This window comes from Enhydra lutris, unplaced genomic scaffold (assembly GCF_002288905.1).
Source record: "Enhydra lutris kenyoni isolate GAN:26980312 unplaced genomic scaffold, ASM228890v2 scaffoldscaffold17, whole genome shotgun sequence".
Lineage (NCBI taxonomy): Eukaryota > Metazoa > Chordata > Mammalia > Carnivora > Mustelidae > Enhydra > Enhydra lutris.
In genome coordinates this window covers 2,557,868-2,583,091 of record NW_019154101.1, presented here as the reverse complement: position 1 = coordinate 2,583,091, position 25,224 = coordinate 2,557,868, and the positions used below count along the sequence as shown (strand labels likewise).

Sequence of the window (25,224 nt, the reverse complement as noted above, 5' to 3'; positions counted from 1 at the left end):
ACCAAGCGCCTTCACCTTGGCAGGAAGACTGTCTTGTTTCAGAAGGTTCTTGGGCTTTCCTATGGCAGCAATAAAAGACGGTTGCACAGCACAGAAGCCTAGTGCCAGCTGGTAGAGCGTATTTTGCCTATTCTGAGAAAACCAGAATATACCAGAATATACCAAATATACCAAAATTCCTTATGGTACAGAGAGGAAGCCCATGAGAATTAGGTAGCTCTTTCCAACCTTAAAGCATCTGCATCGCAGTGCAGAAACAGCACAGACAGACCTTGCAGTCCACATTCCCAAATTGCTGTTAAACGGGGACAAAGTCCAAAGCTGGTTCTTCCTCTCTGACCCGTCAGCCCTCTTGCTGTCCACACATGGCCATAAACCCATTAGAAAGGCACATGTTCCCATGAGCCCCGGATCTCATGGTCGTTTATCCCATCTGGCCTTTCTAGGTTGCCGACACTGTCTATTTTCCAAAGGGGCCCCAGAGCATACCTGGTCCTAGTTTGGCCACAGCGTAGAGGAGGTCGTAGTTGAGCACTGGCGTGGCATCGCTGATGGGCTGCCAGCCCACGGGAGGAGACGCCGGGGGTGAGATGAGGAATTGCTTGGCGGGCTGCGGCGGTGCCAAATGCAGCTTGTCACCGTCTGTCTCTGGGGCCTGAACCTTTCAAACAGAGGAGAGATGAAGACAGAGTATTCATCAGGGCCTCAAATGGGCCGTGCAGGGACCCGAAGCTGCAGAGTCTCATTTTCAGCCCGTGACAAAGGAACCAGTGAACCAGGCTACCCTAATAATCTCTGATTACCATCCACCACTTGCTCGGTCACCTGATCCTTAGAACAGCGAATCTCGACTCCTAGTGGACATCGCGATTACCTGGACAACTTCCGAAAGGCCGGAGTGCCTGATTCGGCCGAGCTGGGGCAGGGCCCGGGACTCTGCATTGAGCACAAGTTCCCACCTGAGGCTGAGGCCACTGCTCTCCAGACTCCCTGCTCCCTTTCTTTCCTCTTTCTCTCTCTCTCTCTCTCTCTCATTCTTTTGAGGCGATCTTCCCGTCATGTGACATGAAGCACTCTAACGTGAACAATCAGTGGCACGGGGCGCCATCCCCACTTCAGCCTAGAGACAAAGCATCTGTATCGCCCCGAAGCAAACCCTGTGCCCATGAAACATTTCCTACCATTCTGGCCTCGAGTCAGACCCTGGCAACCACCAGTCCACTCTATGGATTTGCCTGTTCTGCACATTTCCCAGAAACGGAATGAGATGATGTGACCTTTTTGTGTTTAGCTTGTTTCCCTTAGCATATTTACAGGTTCATCCACGTCCTCGCACACCCGGTACTGCATCCCTTCTGATGGTTGCGTAACATCCCAGTGAGTGACAGACCACCATCTGTTTGTCTCCACCCACTGACGCACATTCCAATTGTTTCCAACTTTCTGCTAGTGTGCATAGTACCACCATGAACATATGAGTATGGGTATTTGTTTGAGATCTGTTTTCAAGTCTTCTAGATGTACACCTCGGAAGGGATACTTGCTGGGTCAGATGGTAACTCTCTGTTTAACTTTTTAAGGAAACAAGTGGGGATTCAATAGATAAAAACTGAGGTTTCTACAAGTAACACAGTTTCTGGCAGTATGGGATTCAAACATGGGTCTGGGGCCAAAGTCTATGTTCTTCTTTTTTACATCTTATTTTACTTTATTGTGAAAAGACCATTTAACAGGAAATCCACCCTCCTCTTTTAAAAGAAGATTTTATTTATTTATTTGAGAAAGAGAGAGCACAAGTAGGAGGAGGGGCAGAGAGAAGCAGGTTCCACCCTGAGCAGGGGGCTTGATCCCAAGGCCCCAGGATCAGACCTGAGCCGAAGGCAGATGATTAACTGAGTGAGCCACCCAGGGACCCCAGGAGATCTACTCTCTTAACAAATTAAGTCTACAGTATATTATTGTTGACTACCGGTACAGTTTTGTACAGTAGATCTCTAAAGCATATTTATCTTCTTTACCTGAAATTTTATATCTGTTAATTAGTAACTCATCCTTTTCCCCCTCTTCCTAGTCCCTGGCAACTACCATTCTACTCTTCGGTTCTAATGAACTGTATGATGTTAGATCCCTCATCTAAGTGGAATCAGGCAATATTCACCTTTGTGTGACTGGCTTATTTCACTTAGCATCATGTCCTCGAGGTTCATCCATGTTGCAGAATGTCCACACTGTCCAAAGCAATCTACAGATTTAAAGCAACCCTTACCAAAATCCCAATGGCTTTTTTTTTTTTAAAGAAATGGTAAAAAAAAAAAATTCTAAAATTCATATAGAACCACAAAAGACCACAAATAGCCAAATCAATCTGAGAAAGAGCAAGCTCATACCTCCTGATTTTAAAATACATTATAAAGCTACAGTAAGCAAAATAGCATGGTATTGGCATTAAGACACACATACAGACCAATGGACATATAGAACAGAGAGTTCGGAAATGAATCCAAAACATAGGGTCAACTGACCTTCAACCAGGGTGCTAACAGTACACAATGAGGAAAGGACAGTCTCTTCAACAAATGGTGTTGGGAAAATGATATGCACATATAAAAGAATGAAATGGAAACCTTATCTTATCCCATATACAAAAATTAACTCAAAATGGACTAAAGACTCAAAATGTAAGACCCGAAACTGCAAAAATTCTAGAAGAAAATAGAGTGGAGAGCTTCAAGACATTGGCCTTGATAATGTTTTCATAGATATGACACTACAAGCACAGGCAACACAAAGAAAAAGAAACAAGACTACGTCAAACTAAGTCTTCTGCACAGCCAAAGAAATATCAACAAAGTGAAAAGGCAATCCACGAATGAGAGAAAATATTTACAAACCATATGGAGGAGAGGTTAATCTCCTTATCCATATACAGGATAAAGAGTTAAGGAACTTCTATGATTCAAAAGCAAGAAAAAAAAATCTCTCAAAACAATAACAACAACAAAAAAACCCAAATTAAACCTAACAACTCAGTTAAAATATGATCTAAGGTCTCAAATAAACATTTCTTCAAAGAAGATACATAAAGGGCCAACAGGCATATAAAAAAATATTTAGGTCACTAAGCATCAGGGAAATGCAAGTCAAAACCACAGTGAGATATAACCTCACACCCATCAGGATGGGTATTATCAAAATCCAATAAATAGATAAAAGACAGCAAGTGTTGGGAAGGATGTGGAAAAACTGGAACCCTTGCATACTGTTGGGGGGAATGCATATGATGCAGCCACTATAGAAAACAAGATGAAGGTTCCTCCAAAAAATAAAAGATAGAACCACCATCTGAGCAATTCTACCTCTGGATATTTACGCAAAAGAATTGAAATCCGGCTCCTGAAGAAATATTAACTCTCATGGTCATTACAGCACTATTCATAATAGCCAAGATGTGGCAATGACATAAATGCCCATCAACAGATGAATGGGTGAAGAAAACGTTGCATCTACATACAATGGAATACTGTTTGGCCTTAAAAAGAAGCAAAGTCAACGTTTTTTCATTGTGCCACCTTTGTAGAGTTCGAAGATGGGAACAATGTTTACTGACCAATAAGGGATGGATCAAGATATCTGATGATGAAGGGAAGACACTGATGGAACTTTTTTCTTTTCTTTCTTTTCTAAGATTTTATTTATTTATTTATTTGGCAGAGAGAGAAAGAGAGAGAGTGCAAAAACAAGCAGGGAGCCTGATGTGGGACTCGATCCCAGGACCCCGGGATCATGACCTGAGCAGAAGGCAGATGCTTAACCAATTGAGCCCCCCAGACACCCCTAGGACATTGATTTTTTATTGCTGTGGACGTTGTGAGCATTGCCAAGAATTGCCCGTGCCCTTTGGGAATAGCCAATATTTATTTCTGGATGAAATAAACACAAAATTGATTTCCATGTTTGTCATGTTTTCTCATGAACAGGAGTCACTAAAACTAGGATATAACTGAAATTTTAACCATAACCCTGCTAGGAAGTTTCGGAGTAGTTGTGAATAGACCGTTCTTACTATGACCACCAGCTGGTGTTTACTGTGTATTTACCAAATGCCAGGCATTTGAACACACAGTAATAGTTCCTTTAATCCTCCCAGCAACAGTCGGAGGTGTGTATCACCCTCCTCCTTTCCCAGGTGAGGAAACAGGCCCACTGAGAGTATGTGTCTTGCCCAGTGACAGCCCAGGCTGTCAGCCCTTACAGCCTGCTTTCTGAACCTCTGTGATGTACCTGCCTGGGGATCCACGGTGCAGGTTTATTTCTCCATGAACTAATTATTGACTACAAACCAGCCTGAAAGTAGAAAGGCCTCCATTTACATTTTTTTAAAAAGCAGAAGATAACGTAGAGCAAGAATGACCTTACCTGTGCAAAGTAGAGTTTTAATTTTTTCCCTCTGAACTGGGTTTCATGAAGCTCTATCCTGGCTCGGGCTGCAGATTTGGGATTGCTGAAGTTTATTCGGACACGTCTGAAACTCTTAAACAGCTGGAACGTCACGCAGTCATCGTAAGTCCGAAACAGGCCCTCAAATTTTTCCTGGTAAAAGCAAAACAAACAGAGGAAAATCCATCAGCCATGTATCTTGCATGATGCCTGATCCAACACAAATAATTAAGTAAATAAATTGGCTTTTCTCAAATAAAACAGAACACTAGTAATGTATTTTTTTAATTAGTGTATTATTAGTTTCGGATGTAGAGTTCAGTGATTCATCAGTTGCATGTAACGCCCAGGGCTCATTACATCACATGCCTTCCTTAACGCCCCTCACCTGATTACCCCATCCTCCCACCCCACCTCCCCTCCAGCTGCCCTCGGTGTGTTTCCTAGAGTTAAGAGTCTCTTATGGTTTGTCTCCCTCTCTGATTTCATCTTAGTAATGTCTTTTTTTTTTTTTTCTTTCATCTGTTGGTCTGTTACCAGGTGTTAACATGCTTGTGGATTCAGTGTAAGGATTTATAATCTGGGTCCTGAGATCTGCAGAGGAGCAGTCAATGGGGCTTGAAATGCATAAAAAACCTGAAAATCATGCAAAGTGTTGAGTAAGTTTCCGTGTATCTGTGTCTTTTTTTCTGGGGAGAGGGATCATTGTTGGTACAAGATTCTCAAAGAAGTCCATATTGCCAAAATACTAGAGCTATCAAGTAAAGTACGTGATAGATGTTATTAGCGATGATCAGTCTTGGTGTCACTAGTTAGCTGGTGCCATGTGATTAGTCCTGGTTCATGAAATGTGTGCAGAAGGCAAGAAAAAGCCCTTAAGAATTTTTTATCTCTTTCTCTGAAGATGCCATGTATTCCAGATGGCATACCATTTGGAAGCAGGATTCTTCGCAGCCTGGGTCCCTGAGTGGCTGTGAGGAACAGAAATATTTTTCTCCCTCCTCCCACCCATCCTATGGTTGAGTTTGCCTTGGCAAGGAAAAACAATAACAACAACAACAACAACAAACCAAAAACCAAAAACCAACCAACCAACAAACAAACCTCTATTGCATTGAACCCCTGAGATTTGGAGATTATGTTATTCCCACAGCATAACCAAACCTATCACAGTACAAGGCAATCATTTAAAAATTTTGACTTGGTACGTTTTCAGCGCAGCTAAACAAATCTCTGTTAAATGCTCACTTTATATAAGGCATGGTCTCTAGGCTTTAGGAGGACACAGAGATGAGTATCATTATGTTGCGAGCCTCGACGGTCTAACATCTTATTGGGAGAGGCAGACACAGTCACAAATAAGAGAATGCCCATAAGGCTGGGGAAAGAAAATTAGAGAATTACACACACACACACACACACACACACACACACACACACACTTGTATACATATAAATACCATCTGTCTTGTTCTTCTTAGCTTTAAAAAAGTTCTTGTTCTAAGTAACAAAACCAGTGCATGTTAAATTACTGTATGTTCTCAGTGGAGAAACTGCTACTAAGTAAATAACTTTTATTTAAACTAACAAACCAACAAACCCTGATTCTTTTATTTCTACAATGAACAAAGGGTATATTATAAGTGTGAGTATAAGTGGGAACAACAGTGTACCAAGAAGTGGCAAGATTTACTGAATTTTGATTTGTAAGGGACCTAAGCGATAGTTAACCCTTTCCTTCCTCACCTCTATCGTTTTACCAATCAAGATCCTGAAGTCTGAGAAGAAAAAGACCCACCATGGTCACACAGGCAGTTAGTGACAGAGCCTCCACCAGGCCAAAGTCCTTGTGACCCTGAACACAGAGATACTTTCCACTATATACAGAATTACACTGCCAGACTGAGACAAAGAGGGAGGTGCTGTAGTAGGAGCCAGAGATGGGCACCAATAAACTGACCCATGGCTCATGTGTGACCACATCCAGCAGAATCAGCAATGTGATGGGGGCCTGTGACATCACAGACCTCTGGGGTTGCAGAGGAGGAAGAACCCAGATGTTAGAGAAGACCTCCTAGAAGACCTCCTAGTCACACACATGAACATGTCTTAGACCTTAAAGTTCATGGCCTGTGACCCTTCCAAATGTTTGGCCCATTTTTGAGATGTCCTCAGGCCATGCCTGTAGTTCTCCACATTTTTGACTCCTGTTTCTTTCTCTTTATAACCTATCTATCCAGTCCAGAACCACCAATAATACATTCAAAGCAAGTTTTATTTTTTATTTTTAATTTTTTAAAGTTTCATGACATTCATGGAGATATGAGGGGTTCTTTCTCCCCTTTTCTTATTCTTATTCCCCTTTCCCTCTCAAGAACAAAACAAGAATCTTTCCTTGTCTATTCCTTCTACAGTTTTTCCTTCATCTCTCAAGCCTTGGGATCAGCCAACTCCTGGGCCTGGGGCCTCCACCACCACTCCAAGAGAGCTCACTAAGGAATTATTTCCTGACAATACTGTATTTTCCTGAATAGGAGTCCTGGTGAATACAATGTTTTCTAGTTCCTCACAATGACAGTACCCTCAGCTGGTCATACCACAGTTGATGGTTTAATTAATTTGGGAAGTTTTCAGGAATGAAGAGCATTAAGAGATTAAAAGCTCTTATTTCTATAGAGAAATATTCCTATTTCTTAGGACAAAATTCTTGAGTCTTTGTAGCTCTATATTATTCCACTGCCAGTTTCACGTCCCCGTGCCTTCCCCAGGGCCTGAGTGTACGCATGGAGGCCAGCCTTGGAGGGGAAGTGTTCTTTTCCTTTGCCTCTAATCCCTTGTTTGCATTTTGTATTTCTTCTTTATGCCTCACATCTCAGCTATTCGGAGCTGTTTGGCCTCAAGAGCTTGGATTGGCGAAAAAAAAATCAAGGAGTCCTGGCTTTGGGCTTAGGGGAGGGCTGACAATGTGGGAGGCTTTGGCAGATGTCCACTACTGAGTGCCACTGTTTTCTCCACTGATCCTCAGAAGAGGGCCCCAGGCAGCTACTGCCTCAAGCTAGAGTTGGCAAGTGACAGCAACCTCTTTGATACCCCTTGTTTTGGGCTTAGGTGGATAATCAAAATAGGTCTTTCACCAAACCTGGGGTTCGGCCCAGAGCTGAGGAGCCAGGGTTTTCACAAGCTCTATGGTGATCGTCATCTTTGTCCCCATCAACTAACATGTACTTGGCTTGTCCTCTCTGCAGATTTCTTTTGAGAACCGGTATTGGCAGGGGGTGACAGCTGGCCAAGAAGTGGGGATTCACTGGCCAACTCTATTTTCTTCCATTAGTGACATGATAAACATTTCATTGGCAGAGGCGACAGAGTACGAAACAAAATTCGTTATAGGCAGGTGCAGCATGACGACCTACCCTTAGGCAACATAGTGTCCTGAACAGAGCGAGACACGGGTGTCTGTCTCTCAACTGGCAGGAGAACAAATCTATGCTTTTCATGCTCAGGTCGCCACCCCCAACCCCCGTCCCCTGCCGAGACACAAAGTGGTACTTTGTTGTCCCCGGCTGCCACTTTCCTCCAGTCTGGTACTCCACAAACCCAATAAATTCCTCATGTCTTCAACAGGTAGTTCCCTCTGTAACCATTGGTTTGAAAAAGTTCCACAGCAGTGATCTCAAATTCTGGTCTCTGGACCTCGCTACGCACTTACAAATTATGCGGAATCCTAAAGAACTTTTGTTAATGTGGGTTTCACCTACCAGTGTTCATTGTACCAGAGACTTTTAAAAATATGCATTTACAAATATATTTAAAAGTAACAATAATAAGCCCATTCTATGTTAAAATAATATTTTTAGGAAAAATAACTATTTTCCAAAACAAGAGAATTTAGTGAGATCGGTGCTTTTTTTTTTTTTTAACATTTCTGCAAATCTCTTTAATTTCAGATTTAATAGAAGAGACCTGAATCTCCCATTTGTCTCTATGTTCAATCTGTTACACTATGCTGTTTTGTCTGAGGGGTGTGACCCAAAGCTGACCTCACCCAAACACATGGTTGGAAAAGGGAGGAGTAACAATAGCCTTTCAAATATTCTTTGAAATTCCTTGTGAATAGCCTTTCTTGATACTTCATCAAAACCCGACAAGTGGCAATGTCTTAAAGTATACTACAAAGTTAAATCTGATTTAATGTATAATCTTGATTATAATCAAGTAACATTATCATTTGATTATATTAAGATCTATGTATCTATTTTGCACCTTTATCTATTTGGCACGATATATTACCACCTATATTAATAAAAATTCTTCAGAAATTGGAAAGTTGTCAGATTCACGTTGGTAAATATAGGTTTTCCAAAATTCTACTTTTAGCTTGAAAGTTCTTTCCCTCTTTTTTTTTTTATATTTTATTTATTTATTTGAGAGAGAGACAGTGAGAGAGAGTAAGAGTGAGGAGAAGGTCAGAGGGAGAAGCAGAATCCCGATGGAGCTGGGAGCCCCATGTGGGACTCGATCTCGGGACTCCAGGATCATGACCTGAGCTGAAGGCAGTCGCTTAACCAACTGAGCCACCCAGGTGCCCCGTCCTTTTTTTTTTTTTTTTTTTAAGATTTTATTTACTTATTTGTCAGAGAGAGAGAGAGAGCGAGCGAGCACAAGCAGGGGGAGTGGCAGAGGGAGAGGGAGAAGCAGGCTCCCTGCTGATCAAGGAGCCAGATGCGGGACTCTATCCGAGGACCAAACTGACTGAGCCACATAGGCATTCCTCTTTCCTAATCATTGGTGACAAACAATGCCGGTTATTTTCCTTGGCGTAACATGCTCATTCATTCATTTTTGGGATAATGTCTGCCAAATATCTAGGTCTGTATAACTACAATTTGACTGTTGGTTGTTCTTTTAAGTAAAAATTGTGTTCCATGAGAAAAGTAAATGTCTGGTTCATCTTAGAATAGCCTCCAATGTCTCCTCAAGTCAAATACTATATTTTGGGGTGCTGCAGAAGTGTACTTTATGTGTTCTTCCCATTTCCTTATTTGGATTATTAAAAAAGGCACATGTTCAAGGATATAAAGTTAATAAAATTAATAAATTTTATGGATTTAGGCCATTTTTAGGTAAAATCAGTATTTTTCTTTCTTTCTCCTTTTCCTTTCTTTCTTTCTTTCTTTCTTTCTTTTTTTTTTTTAACTGTGAGCTTGTGGCTGTGAGGAATACTGGTAAAACTGGTATAGTTTGCAGCCCATGCCCTGACTTGTACACAAGTACCAGCAGTTTTAACCACCATTGCTTCTGCACCATGTGAAATGTCAACACAGCTGAAAAGGAAAAGAGTGTTTTAGTCTTATTATGGAAATGGTTTTGACCTCATGGAGAATGATCTTGGTAACCTGTAGGAGTCTGCAGACCATCCTTCAAGAACTGTGGTATCATAACATCTCCAAGAAAGTAAGGATTTATTTGGCTTGGGTTGAAGACAAGAGGTCTAGTGAGAATCTTTAGGATACAACATAATGGAAATCGAAGAAGAGACATCACTCAAGAAAGAGTGGTGATTATACCTGAACACTGCAGGGATGGTGAAGAGGATGAAGATGGTCTTGGCCAGTGGGAGACCACTGGCAATCCTCCTGAGAGCTATCTGAACAGATGTAGAGGTGAAATATGGATTATTATGGATTGAGGGGTGAATGGAGGGGGAAAGGTGGAGAAAGATAACTTGCCAACAAGAAAGAGGGAGCTGGGGTGATAATTATATGGGAAGTCAGATCAAAAGAAGATTTTTAGTAGCATGGAGAGACGCTTACTGGTTGACGAAATGAAACTATGATGATGGAAAGAGAGGAGACAGGAGAGAGAAGGGGTAGTGGATGGTGGAGACAAGAAGAGGGGCTTCAGAAAGACTTGTAGGGATTTCTTCCTGTGAGAAAAGAGCTAAAGCAAACAGAATGGCTTTCTCATCTCAGGGAAGTGGAAGGTGAAGGGACACTGAGGTCTTGAGGAGCTAGAGGCAAGGAGAGTAAATGTGGACGAGTCAAAGGACAGTGTATTTTGGATTGAATTATGTTCCTCCACCCAAAGGCTATGCTGAAGTCCCCAGTACCTCAGAATCTGACCTTATCAGGAAACAGGGTCACTGAAGATGTAACTTGCTAAGAGGGGGTCATACTAGAATGGAGTCCCTAATCCAGGATGCCTGTTGTCCTCATAAGAAGACAGCCATGGGAAGACAGAGAGACATAAAGTGTCACGTGAAGATGGAGGATTGGAGTGATGCTTCCATAAGCCAAGGAAGGCCAAAAATTGCCGGCAGATTGCAACTACCAGAAACTAAGGAGAGATGAAGAAGGATTTCCCTACTGGTTTCAGAGGTAGCACAGTCCTGCTAATACCTTGATTTTGGTTTTCTAATCTCCAGATGTGTGAGGTAATAAATTGCTGTCACTTTAAGGCAATCGGTTTATGGTATTTTGTGACAGCAGCCCTAGGATATTAATGCAGGTGATTATGCAGCACTAAGGGTCCACAAAAAACTAGGGATCAGATGGTTTTTAATAGAGCCTGCCGATACAGTTCTGCCTTTTTTTTTTTTTTTTTTTTTAGGTGAGTGGTAAGTGGATAGCGGGGTCATTCCAGGGTAGCGTGGGCAAGACAGGCATGTGTACACAACCTGTATGTGTGGGAGGAGTGCAACAAGAAGGAAGGGGGTTAATTTGCTCTCAAGAATGAACACTTCAGGATTTTACAATCTCTACCTTTAAACGTATTTGCTTTTCTTGAGCAGTCTGGAAATTGCAGGGACCTGTACAGATGGACCATTACGAACGGGACTGTGAGCTTGCAGAGGCTCACTGCGGTTTTCCTTAAATCTTCTTAACTTCATCTGTGTTACAATTATTTGTTCCTTTATGCATTATTTGTGCTCTGCGTTTTTAAAAAGATTCGAACATGGCTTATCAAGACATACAAGATGGCAATAAATAAATAAATAAATAAATAAATAAATAAAAATAATAAATCTCAAAATAGAAACTTGAGTATAGAAAAAAAAAAGAGGAAAACAAGGGTAGAGACAAAAATTGGGGCCATGGAGGTCTAGTTATTTTTTTCACGCAAAGAGTCTGCATTGTGAAAGATTCACAAGAGCAGCTTTTCTGACAGGATGTCCTCCTGAAAACTAAGAAAACTTCTCGTGCGGTCTTGAACATGGGCCATGGGTGGGCCAACATTTTGCTTCTAATCTTTCTCAAGGCAAACACGAGACAGCATTCCTCACCGGTGATACAGTCCTCTCAGGGTCTTGAGGGTAAATATGAGCCTGGCCTCAACACCAGACAGAGGGATCTGTCCAGAGTCCTTACCAAGAAGCTCCAGTGATGTGAAGACGACTGTCCTCAGAAGTTATGGAACAAAACCAAGTGGCAGGTGAGCCATTATAGTTTCCAGACACAGTGGGAGCAACTGGGATGCCTGGGTGGCTGAGTTGTTAAGCGTCTGCCTTTGGTTCAGGTCATGATCCCAGGGTCCTGGGATGGAGCCCCAATTCTGGCTCCTTGCTTGGCAGGCAGCCTGCTTCTTCTCCCTGCTGCTCCCCCTGCTTGTGCTCTCTCTCTCTCTCCCTCTCTGACAACTGAATAAATAAAATCTTAAAAAAAAAAAAAAAAAAAAAAAAGGAAGCGACTGTTGTTTTGTAAACTCAGGAAGACTTAGGAAGTGCTCAATGTATTTTGTTCAATTGTTCGATACAAAACCCCGAGGTGTTTTGTAGAAAGAATATTAGAACACTACAATATTCCCTTTGTTTAACTCCTAGCCAGACAGGCTGCACATACACAATTTTGTGAAGTTACTGAACCCTCGCTTTTCTGGATGGACCATCTGAGGGTAAGTTGAGATTGTTTCTGTCTTTGAATAACACATGAAGCCCCTGGAAGTCAGTGACCTCCACAATGCCACCGCACTGCCTCGTTAGCAAAACCAGAACTAGGAAGTTCAAGCCATTCAGACAACCCAGGGTCACTGAGAACACGCAGACAAGTGAGAGGTCTGAAGAATGAGGGTAAGCAAGCTAGCGCTGTCAAGGTGAAGGAAGAGTGCTTAAAGATCCCACTGCTAGGGGGTCCGATGCTGCCTTTATCCACATTCCAAACGAGGCTGTATGCCTTTACGTATGCTTCAATATTCTCACTTACGATCCCTGTGGGTATAAATTATCTTAATAAGAAATTCAGCTTCTCTCAAAATCACAGGGCTCTCATCGGGCAGATAATACCTCCCAGAACCTGCTGAGGAATGAGACAACATTTCGGTTTATCACCTCTCAATGGGTTCCACTGACAAGTCCTGGGCAAATCCCATGGTTAGGGATCATACTGGATTTTACAGGCTGCTTGGGAGGGCTTCCTGTCAGAAGGAGCGCTGCTGTTAATAAGGGATATCAGGTGTGCAGGGGGGGATTTTTACATCTGGATTTTTAACCTGTTAGGATTTCTAAGGCCAGGCAGAATTGTATGAAATAATGCTTTGATTCTTTTGTGGTTCTGATGTGACCTAAACAGAAAATCATGATGAAAAGGAGGCTCACCCCTTCTTTACTGATAAGAGAAGTGGACAGACCTCGGGTCACACGACTGCTTTGGGAGAAGAGAATTTGCCGGTAAAGGCACAAAAGCCTTTCTCCCTTCTCACTGGAGTCCTTTTGAGAGACAAAGATGTAAAACTCAGCGCCAAACTCTAAAAGGACCCACTTAGCCCTAAAACCTCATCACCTGTTTCTCTCAGCAGAACACTTTCCATGGCCTGTGTTCTAGTCTGCTCTTTCGTTCCCGCCCTTAAAACCCACAGTGGCCGGGTAACTTCTCTGTCCAAGAGCTCACGCTCACTCCATTCTAGCGAAGGAAGTCTCCATTTCTCTTATTTCACTGTGCTGCCATCCACACATTTAGAACTGGGAAGACAGCCCACCCCCCAAAAACTCCTTTAAGCTAATAAAATGCACAGTGACTACAAACTGAAATGATCCTTGAATGGCGGTCAGCCTCAGCTCTGTGGAGCTTATAGCTTTGATAACTTGGGACATCCTTTGTAGGCAAAATTATACAAAAGAGGTGCCAAAGTGGAATATTTTTTAATGAGGACAAAAAATTCATAAGAAATAAGTTTTATAAATTTTACCAAAAAAAAAAAAAAAAAAATCTGACTGTGAAACACATCGTCAGAGCCTTGCCAGGGCCTGGGTACAGGCCCGTACAAAGAAGACCTCAGAGCTGAAACTTCACTCAATTTCCAGGAAATACGTCTAAGAGAATGACAAGGATACTGTACATTCACAAGGGAGTCTGGAGTCCAGGTGCGTAGGATGGCTAAAACAATATGCTGCTGGTATCACTCTCAGCTGATGGGGACCCTTTCCCTCAATGTTTGAATCTCCGGAACGAAAGCCAAGAAATGTGAGATTTTCTGGAGAGTTTCAGTACATGGGTCATGGGGATGGCTGAGGCTATTCCTACCACATGCGCCAGAACCCATTTGGTAAACACCCAAGGTGGATGCTAGAGGAGATGCTCGTAAGTTGGGTGCCTGGAGCCTGTCCCAGCAACTGTTCAATAAAGGATGACGACTGCTTGATGTGTGGACTGAGAGAGAAACCTCCCGGAGGCACTGTGTATGTGCCCAAGAACTTTGCTGGGTCTAACTCTGTGCAGCAAAGGCCCACCTTTGGGGCGAGTGAGACCCTTGGCGCACCTGAACCCAGGCCTGGTTCTGGTGGGTCACCCTGCCCCCAACAAGAGGGCCCAGGAGGGTGTAGATCCTGTCTGTACCACTCAAGATACCATTTGTGTGGATGCCTGCCTGCTCCGTGCCTGCCGCAGGATGCTTTTAAGCATCCCAAGGGGTCTCTGAATTCCTAGGGAAGAGAAGAAAGGAGCAGCCCCACATGTATTAGGAGTGGGGAGGAGGTACACCAGGTAATCTCCAGACCTCTGAGAGAGTCATTATGAGCACAGATTCTGTTACATGCCACAAACTGGACATATCTGCATGCTTTTAAAGACAAAGGAAGGATCTAATGGCCCTTCTATGGCTGGCACATTTCAGTGCACAGTTATCAATGGCTACCTTGATTCAGGGCATATCCTGAGGGTGAATGACAGTTTCATCCTTCTCTGGGCCATCAACTCCTCTTCTTTGATCATTAATCTGCAAGAGCGCCTATGGCTATCCCCAGCCCTGCTGAGATACAAGCTCTAATTGTGCATGTGTAATTGACAAAATACACAGTGTCCTTTATAGCTTGTAAAACCAGGAACTGCATTTTATTTTTTTTTTAAAGATTTTATTTATTTATTTGACAGATAGAGATCACAAGTAGGCAGAGAGGCAGGCAGAGAGAGAGAGGAGGAGGCAGGCTCCCTGCCGAGCAGAGAGCCCGATGCGGGGCTCCATCCCAGGACACTGGGACCATGACCTGAGCCGAAGGCAGAGGCTTTAACCCACTGAACCACCCAGGCGCCCCCAGGAACTGCATTTTAAATTCATTTAAATATTGTCTTACCTATTAGATAAAGCATAAAGCTATGTTACTAACACAGACTGTAGAGTCACAGTCCCTAGTTAAAATCCTGAACCCAGGATTTGTGCAACCTTGAGCAACGGACTGATCTATCGGACACCTCATTTTCTGTATCTGTAAAATGGGCATAGAATAATAACAGTCTCTATGTTAAAGGGTTTTCCTGAACATCAAGTGAATTAGTCTATTTAAATCAGTTAGAAAGGTACTGAGCTTGGGTATGTGAGAGTTATTACTGTTAGGAATACCAGATTGGAAGAGAAACAATGTTTCATTTACATGTCTATATTTGGCCTGCTAGCCCTAGTTGTGCATATCTCCCTCTATCCAAATCAAGATCATTACTTACTACCTGTATCTAATCCTTACAGACTGTGAAGAGCAATTGTAGGAATGCCCAGAGTAATATTTCATATAAAATTAAGACTAATTATGCCAATATGACTTTATTGATGTTATCATCTACTTAAGACATTGAGTCCAAATTAGGCATCACGATTTCTTTCTTGCCTGCTAAGCTTTAAAAGTTTTCTTGGTAAAGTAAATAATTCTAAGGAGGTATGGAAAGGGTAATTGCTGTCAGTTGTTCCCCTTGGAGACCCCCTATCATCCGCAGCGGCCGGGCCTCAGAGAGAGAGATAGTAAGCACATGACAAAGGTGCCAGGCACTACCAGAAGTGTTTAAAGTTCAGATACACAAGAGATTCATTAAGTCCCTTGTACCTGGCTCCTTTCGCCCATCTAACACTCTTCAGATACCTTTCAGACAAGCCCATCTCCAGAACTCTATTCCCCATCTTCAGCTGTTTCCTGAATATTTCCTTAGAGATATCCAATAGATAGGTTCCTTAAACCCAATATAGCTCCAAAGCCAAATTCTCTGTTGGGACCTCTAAATCTGCTACCCCTCTCTCTCCATGAATGGCCTCCACCTACCTAGCTGCTCAAGTCTGGAAGCTGTGGGTCACCTGATCTTTTCCCTCTCCCTCCCTCTGACATCCTGCCCACATGTCTCCCACATCCCACCACTCAACAAGTCCCATGTTCTTTCAACCCTTCACCCCTCCACCAAGTCCTGGCTTGCCACAGCTCTCCCTGTTATGGCACTAGGTCTCTCTAGACTCCGTTCTGGAATCAACTTTGGAAGTGTGCCGCAAGAAAGGTCTTTCTAAAAGACAACATTCTGGGGGCGTCTGGGTGGCTCAGTGGGTAAAAGCCTCTACCTTCAGCTCAGTTCACAATCCCAGGGTCCTGGGAGCCAGTCCTGCATCAGGCTCTCTGCTCGGCAGGGAGCCTGCTTCCCTTCCTCTCTCTCTGCCTGCCTTTCTGCCTACTTGTGATCTCTGTCTGTCAAATAAATAAAATTAAAATAAAAAAAAAATAATAAAAGACAACATTCTGATTATACAGTTCCTCTATAAAATCCTTCAGTCGCTTCATATGCTTTTAGAATACAGCCTGGTTTTGCATTGAAGGCCCTCTATTAAACAGCCATCACTCACCCCATTAATCTCATATTCTACTCCTTCCCTAAGCCATCTCCTGTACACCAGCCAAACTTCCACTTACAGCCTCCCATGCAGGTGATTCTATATTTCCAGGCCTTCTCTCACTTGCTCCTTCTTCTGCCAGAGACACCCTTTTCCATCAGGTAACTTTTACCCCCATATTCCTTTTGTCCAGTTTTATTGAGCTATCATTGACCCATTTAACATGGCACAACTTCAAGGTGTCCAACATAATGATGTGACACATGTATAGATTGGGAAAAGATCACCATGATACATTTAGTTAGAATAGATCATCTCAACCAGTTACCAGTTTCTTTTCTTGCAAGGAGAATTTTTAAGACCTACCCCCCTTAGCACCTTTCAAATATACAGTCTACAGTGTTGTTAACGACCATCATCAAGCTGTATATTACACCCCATCAGGTGACTTCTGATGGTCTCTCGAGCTCTAGCTTAGGTGTCGTATCTGAGAAATCTCTCCTGAATCCTGGGTTGGTTAAGACATTCTTCCCCTGTGCTCCTCACAACACAGGGATCTACTTCGTGAGGGTAACTGTTCCCTCACTAACTAGACTATAGAGACTTTAAGGGCAGAAATGGTGTCATTTTTACTTTTGTGTCCTTTTCACATGTATACATTATTGAGTGCCACCTGTATACTATGCAAGATCCCTGCACTATGGGAAGGACTCCCTTGATAATGAAATGAACAAGGCGCTGTGGAGAGAACAGTCCTCCCTTCCTCCCCCATGCTTTTGGTGAGTTTTCTCTTTTCTTCAAAGCCACTCTTCAATAAAATCAGTAATTGTGTACTAAACACACAGGTGAAGAACTTCCATACTATAATAGGGAAGCCAACGTCAGTGGTCCACCCTTCTTCCTAGAAGTCTTTCTTGACCCTTCCTCTGACATACCTTCCCTCCCTTTGGGGTTGGCCTCCACTTCCTTTGATTATTTCACACACGCTGAATCTCCTTTCAGAACAATAACTCATCAATGTGTGTGTGCGCATGATCGAGAAAGACCTCAGGGAAGAAATGGTATGTGACAGATGAACGGAATATTGATGTGTGGAAACAAGTGGTGTGTGTGGGGGGACTTTTGAAGAAGCCTGTTGTTCTAGGCAGGGGAGCAGTCATGATCAAATCATTGATATATTCCCAGGAATCTGATATCACTGCTAAGGCAGGCCATCTTGGGGGACTGAGAAAAAAGGACAAAAAGAATAGTTGATCCTAAGCCGTATTTCCCTAGGTCTGGTCTTGCGGCACACTCGTAACTGTTATTAAATACGTATGGAATTGCAGAAACTGCAACCCAAATGAGACTTGAGATTCTATTATTTTAAGCTCTTAAATGTTCCTTATTGCATTTATTTTCCTGGTGATACGCTCCACTGACTACCTTTTATTTGAATTCTAAACTATGGGTCGTGGGCAGGCTGCTGCTCAGGGGACAAAGTGCTCCCCAGCTCAGAGACCAATTTTGGAAATGACCCCTTTCCTGAATGCCACACTGTGTTGTAATTGAAAGAGGTAGGAAATGTACTTCTAAAAACAAGTAGTGTTCTGTCTTCCCCAGATTGAACTGAAGCCTCTGTTTCAGTATCAGGCAGTCAATAATTGATGAGGACATTTTTAGGATGTTTAATGTTAAATTAAAGGGCTAAATCCTAAATATGTTCTGTATCGCATCCTTCTGAAGATAGGCAATTTAAAATTTAATTCATTCATTTTACCATTTGGCATACGATCAAAATAAGCTTTTCAAAGGCAACATGGTATCCTTAACTTATTCTTCCCGTGAAATTGAAATGGCATTTGCATTCTTTTGAGATGCAGATATGAGCAACTTTTTATGACTCAATCTTTAAATCTAGAAAGAAAATGCAGTTTGTTATGCTCCTAATGGTCCTCATCACTGTTCTTTTCCACCTCTTAATTATGATTTTTCTTGTTTATTTAGCTTCTATTCTCTCTTCTTTATGTAATGGCATAAAAAGAAGACTTGTTAATGATAAAGCCTTATATAAAATTAAATCGCTTATGTTCAAATTCCTTGAGATTTGAAACTAAAATGATTGTTTCAATCGGTTATACATTTGGGATGCAAGTTACCTGAATGAGAGCTTTCCAGATTGAAACACGACAGTCAACACCTAGCATGGCTGAAAGGGATTTACTAAAAACAACACCCACCAAGTCTGCAGCTCTAGCTAACAATGAGTAGGATTTGGGATTGCAATTTTGCACAGTGATTAAATTTTCACCGGACATTTATGAAACAGCCAACCCCTCTCTCTAAGCCCCTTACAGATGACAATACCTTTCAATGTGATAATAAAGCTCATGAGGTAGATGAAGAAATGGATTGAAAGAGACTCAGCCTTTCCCTTATGTGGTCAGCCAGTCAGGGACAGAAGGCACACTTCATCCCAGATAGTCCAATAGCTGGAGTTCTAGTCTTAACCTCTAGGCTACCCCACTGAGGGCAGAGAGAAGCTGGGCTGACATGGCTTTATCCCTTTGGTTGCATCTCACCCAGTGAGATGGATGCATCTTTTGTCTTCAGTCAGATTTGCTCATGCACATCTCACAGGGCAGCAGCAGTGTGAAGAATTCTGGTGTCTTTCCAGGAGAAATGGTTGCAACCTGAAAAGATGCTTCTCCTGTCCAAAGGAAGGGAGCTTCACATCGACATTTCAGACTAGAAGTAGCTGCAGATAGGATCATAAGAATGAAAGTATGTTTTTTTCCCCCCACAATACCCACATTCATATGTGTGTGTGTGAGTGTTTTACACACAGAAGTTCAGGACTGCTGGACATAAGCCTGATTTAGGGTCAAAATCATCGTCAGCCAAGAAGAATGATTTGCTTAAAAATTCCTTTCCCTCCTTGTGACCGGAATTTTGTGGAGAAGCATGTAAGCTGGATGAAGCCAGTAACTTGTCATCAGTGTCCACTATAATGAGAACCACTCTACCACATCTTCCCAGAGACAGGACACTTTGAAGGGGGAGTGCCATTGATTAAACTGCGACATCAGGACTGTTCAGGGCACACTGGGCATGTGGTCCTCAGCTGGCTGAGCCTCTGAACCAGTAATTCCAAAACTGTGGTCCCCAGCAACCTAGGAAGACGTGACAGTCTTGTGGATGGGTGAATCCTGTCTGAACACACCAGCCTGCTCTGCTATTCATACCAGCAAGGCATGCGCATATTATAGACTTTCTTTCTACGAAGGGCTACTCATTTGTAATCGAATGAGACAGTGACAGAATACATTTTTAAGTTTATGAAAATCACTGCCTTGTGGGGGCGCCTGGGTGGCTCAGTGGATTAAGCCGCTGCCTTCGGCTCAGGTCATGATCTCAGGGTCCTGGGATCGAGTCCCGCATTGGGCTCTCTGCTCAGCAGGGAGCCTGCTTCCCTCTCTCTCTCTCTCTCTGCCTGCCTCTCTGTCTACTTGTGATCTCTCTCTGTCAAATAAATAAATAAAATCTTTAAAAAAAAAAAAAAAAAAGAAAATCACTGCCTTCATCGCCAACACTTAACAGAACTCACTAAGTGCAGGCAGGGTTCTAAGAGCTGTATGTCATCCTGAGAGGACAACCTATAGACCACAAACCAGCAGTAGCAACACTGGGGAGCTTGTTAACTAAACAATATCTCAGTCCCATAAACCCCCCAAGACCCACTGATGCAGAATCTGCCTTTCCACAAGATCCCTGGATGATCCCCTATTTAAGCTTAAGTAGCACCAGACTGGAAGAAAAGGGTTGGACAATCTGAGGCATATGAGCTTCCCAACTGCATGAATACACTGAGCTATGGAACTGTGCTATTAGGAATTATCAGTGCTGTCCTTGCAGACAAGGGACTGTCAATTTTCTGCATTCATCAGTACTTCTGTTGAGTGAGTGATGACACCCATTGACTGCTTTGCTCATACCATCACTACACTGTTTTTACTTCGATTATTATCTTGTTCTTTCCAAGTTCTTTGTTTTCAGTGGTTCTTTTCCCACTAGAAAAAAGGAGCCCATTGGGTGGGTGCAACACTGTGTGGGAGGTTTCCATGAACAAGTGAAGAGAGAACCTGAAGAGATTTCCAAATGGTATAAGCTTTGGTCTCCGCTGCCCAAAAACATGTACTGCAATCTGCCTTGAAGATCTCCAGAATAATTTACTTCTGCTGTGTGTCTCTTAATCAAGGTACATTTGAGACTAAGTAGTATTTTATCCAAGAAGGGTATCAACCTTAGCTTTGCAACATGAATGGAAGCATCAGACCTCCGAAATATTATCTGACTCAGTTTTTTATTTAAATTCAATTAGCCAACATACAGTGCATCATTAGTTTCATATGTAGTGTTCAATAATTCATCAGTTGTGTATAACACCCAGGGCTCATCATGTCACGTGCCCTCCTTAATGCTCACTCAGTTTTAATGACTTTTCCCTAAGGTTCCCAGTGATCAAGTTTTCTCTGCAACATCACTTTCATCTCTATTCTTAGAAAGGACAGTAGAGGTGACCTATTCTAACCCCTTTACTTGAAAACCGCAAGAGGTAAAGCACAGAGCAGGAGATAACATGCTCAAAGCCTCATCACAAGCCACAGGCAAAACTGCCCTTGAATTTGGGTCTTCAATGTACAGACACGATTTTAAAAATCAAGAAGACATTATAGCAATTTTTAAAATCAAGAATGTCCTCTGATATGTTTTGACCTTGTGAACAATGCAAGTCTTTGAATAATCCAAATATATTCAGCGATGTAGTGCTGGAAATCATATATTCCCTAACAAAAGCAGGTCTGTGATACTTTTTTTTTTTTCCTCCAAGAAGTCTCAAATACAACTTTCATCCCTATCAAAAAAGCCAAGGCCAAAAGAGGCAAAGTGATTTGTTAAAGGTTACAGGCAAGGGGAAATAATTCGAGTTCAAGCATTATGTTGATCAATGGAATGGGTTTCTTTGACACAAGGAATAGTAAGCAGCCTCTTAAAGGGATCTTCTGAAGTTTTAAAGGAAAGGTCTTAAGAAAAATGGGTTTGTTTTCAAGTATAACACCTAAGTCACGTGGCTCATGAATATCAGAAGATAATGCTGATGTCTCAATCAAAATTTAAAACCTCTGTTTTCTTTTAAGATTTTATTTATTTATTTGACAGAGAAAGAGAGAGAGATCACAAGAAGGCAGAGAGGCAGGCAGAGAGAGGGGGGGAAGCAGGCTCCCCGCTGAGCAGAGAGACCAATGCGGGGCTCGATCCCATGACCCTGAGATCATGACCTGAGCCGAAGGCAGAGGCTTATTAACCCACTGAGCCACCCAGATGCCCCCAAACCTCTATTTTTTAATTAAAACAAACAAACAAACAAACAAGCACACATGAGCCCACTTAAGAAAAAAAAATTACAGCAAAAGGCAAATAGAACCAAAAGCAGTAGTAGGAAAGAGAGAGCTGCCCGGGAAGTAACCACAACTGGGACATAGACTAGCATTAGATAAACTGACCAGAACTATTTGTGACACTCTTCATTGTCCTCCCTTTTAAATTTCTTGACATGTGGGGGTTTGGATTAGTCATTTCGGAAAACAGTATCTGTTTCACCTCATCAAGGGCACGTATTTTCGCTTGTTTCATCACACAATCACATCTGTCTCATTTTTCCGTCCTAGAATTTCTACATGCCTTTCTGTTTTTGAGAGAAGAGAGATGAGCTTTTATTTCATTAGTAACACTGCAAAATTGTACGTCTAGGTTCCTAATTATGCAATTTATTTTATCTCAATTGATCCTTGAAGTCTCTTACCAGAGGACCCCAGCAATGCTGAGGCCCGCATCCCACTGGTTCAATTTTAGGCCTGTTGTACTTCAGTCATGACAACATTCCTTTTCATTTCGGTCTTGGGTTATTTCTACCATTTTATGTATCTCCTATCTTTATCTTTCTTGAATTAATATTTTTCTGTTACATGGAAAGCAGCTTGGAGTAGATGCTCTTCCCCACAAAGATGACAGTGAGTGGGCATTCTGAGTCACCCTACTGACAAATCTGTACATATTCTGCCATCGAATTAGACGGTCGGTCCTCACAAAGACCTTAGCGAATCCTGTGGTGTCTCTGGTTCAGCACCTTCCATCCCTTTCACTGGATGAAAGCTCTCCCTAGAGAAGGGCCATGGCCATGGTGAAGTGCCCCTCCCACCCCCTCCAGGTCCTTCCTCCCCACCAGTGGCTGAGAGCTGTTCCCTTCAGTTGAGAACCTTCCATTGCCAATGCTTCCGAGACTGGGGAATGCACGCCTCAGGCATGCTGGGATGGCCTGGAGGGCTCTGAGGGTGTGTGGGTGTGATGTACTGACAGGCTTCCAAACGGAGAGGCCGGGAAGAGTCTGTCTGCTGAGTACAGGAACCCAGGGCCAGCCGGCCATGATGGCCCTATTCTGGGGCCACAGCCAAGCCTGCCCTTCTGCCTCACAGTCGTGCTGAAAGTGACTGGACTCAGATTCCCTCAGGCTCAGCGCTTTCTCCTGCATCCCCAACACTCTTCAAGAAACCTCAAAGGCTGACTCCCCACTTTATTTCATGATTGTTTCCCCACAGTGTTTAGCCTGGGAGCAAATGCTGAGGCCGTGAGGGTGAACGCAGAGAGGCCCCACGGGGCCTGCCCTGCAGAACCCTGGGCCGCTCCGCCTGGGTGGCCAGAGCGACGCTCAGAGAGAGCGGGCCCATCCTCAGGGGTCCCAGACAACCAGCGGCCGCCCTCCCTGGGGCAGCTGGCTCTGGCCCGGCGCCTCCCACCTGCCCACGGTCTTCCGGGACTTCTGATCTGCTCTCATTTCTGTAAGGATCATTTCCTTACACCACACACGAAAATAGACTCAAAATGGATGAAGGATCTCAGTGTGAGAAAGGAATCCATCAAAATCCTTGAGGAGAACACAGGCAGCAACCTCTTCGACCTCAGCCGCAGCAACATCTTCCTAGGAACATCACCAAAGGCAAGGGAAGCAAGGGCAAAAATGAACTATTGGGATTTTATTAAGATCAAAAGCTTTTGCACAGCAAAGGAAACAGTTAACAAAACCAAAAGACAACTGACAGAATGGGAGAAGATATTTGCAAATGACATATCAGATGAAGGGCTAGTGTCCAAAATCTATAAAGAACTTAACAAACTCAACACCCAAAGAACAAATAATCCAATCAAGAAATGGGCAGAGGACATGAACAGACATTTCTGCAAAGAAGACATCCAGATGGCCAACAGACACATGAAAAAGTGCTCCATATCACTCGGCATCAGGGAAATACAAATCAAAACCACAATGAGATACCACCTCACACCAGTCAGAATGGCTAAAATTAACAAGTCAGGAAATGACAGATGCTGGCGAGGATGTGGAGAAAGGGGAACCCTCCTACACTGTTGGTGGGAATGCAAGCTGGTGCAACCACTCTGGAAAACAGCATGGAGGCTCCTCAAAATGTTGAAAATAGAACTACCCTATGACCCAGCAATTGCACTGCTGGGTATTTACCCTAAAGATACAAACGTAGTGATCCGAAGGGGCACGTGCACCCGAATGTTTATAGCAGCAATGTCTACGATAGCCAAACTATGGAAAGAACCTAGATGTCCATCAACAGATGAATGGATAAAGAACATGTGGTATATATACACAATGGAATACTATGCAGCCATCAAAAGAAATGAAATCTTGCCATTTGCGACGACGTGGATGGAACTAGAGGGTATCATGCTTAGCGAAATAAGTCAATCGGAGAAAGACAACTATCATATGATCTCCCTGATATGAGGGAGAGGAGATGCAACATGGGGGGTTAAGGGGGTAGGAGAAGAGTAAATGAAACAAGATGGGATTGGGAGGGAGACAAACCATAAGTGACTCTTAATCTCACAAAACAAACTGAGGGTTGATGGGGGGAGGTTGGGAGAGGGGGAGTGTGGTTATGGACATTGGGGAGAGTATGTGCTATGCTGAGTGCTGTGAAGTGTGTAAACCTGGCGATTCACAGACCTGTACCCCTGGGGATAAAAATATATGTTTATAAAAAATAAAATTTAAAAAAAAAAAAAAAAAAAAAGCTTTCTAAGGAAGCTCCTCCTTCCAAAGCCGCGGATGCTCCTTCCAATGCTGCTGCTTCTGTTTTGCTCCTGACATCTCAGAGAGGTTTTAGTTGAGAGAGCAGTTAAACCCTTTCTACGCCTGCTATTTTGAGCCAGAAGCACACCAGGGACTTCTTGCCAGATGCCATTAGGTTGAGCCACACGGAACTGCATTTTTATGGAGTTTAAAAACCCTCCCGTATTAGCCATTTCACGGGGCTCAATCTCACAAACATTGAGTCCACAGGGCCCAAAATAAACCAGATAAACCAAGGAATAGCTTCTAACTCTCTTTAGGGAAATAACAAGAATCATCAACTTTTAAAAAAGGGTATCTTCTTCTTTTTTTAAAAAAATCATTCATTCTCCAATTCCGAGGCAGAGAATGTATAATTCAGCTCTGCTTGCGGTGTCAAACACCGAGCTGGACATTTTCTCCTCCGTTATTTCACTTAATTCCGAAACAACGCTGTCAAATAGACATTCTGACTGGCTTATTTAAGTATAGTTGGTGTACAATATCATATTAGTTTTCAGGCATACAACAGAGTGATT

General features: G+C 42.9%; 1 protein-coding gene across 2 annotated transcripts in view; it reads right to left on the bottom strand.

Annotated features, from left to right (window-relative positions):
* Positions 1 to 25,224, bottom strand: part of LOC111147580 (regulator of calcineurin 2) — a 263,914-nt gene that overhangs the window by 18,207 nt on the left and 220,483 nt on the right. For both annotated transcript variants that reach the window (XM_022503692.1, XM_022503693.1), the window contains 2 exons: positions 4,417 to 4,590; positions 490 to 661 (listed from right to left, as the gene is read on the bottom strand). In XM_022503692.1, the coding sequence (XP_022359400.1) occupies positions 490 to 661; positions 4,417 to 4,590 (346 nt within the window). The remainder of the gene's footprint in view (positions 1 to 489; positions 662 to 4,416; positions 4,591 to 25,224) is intronic.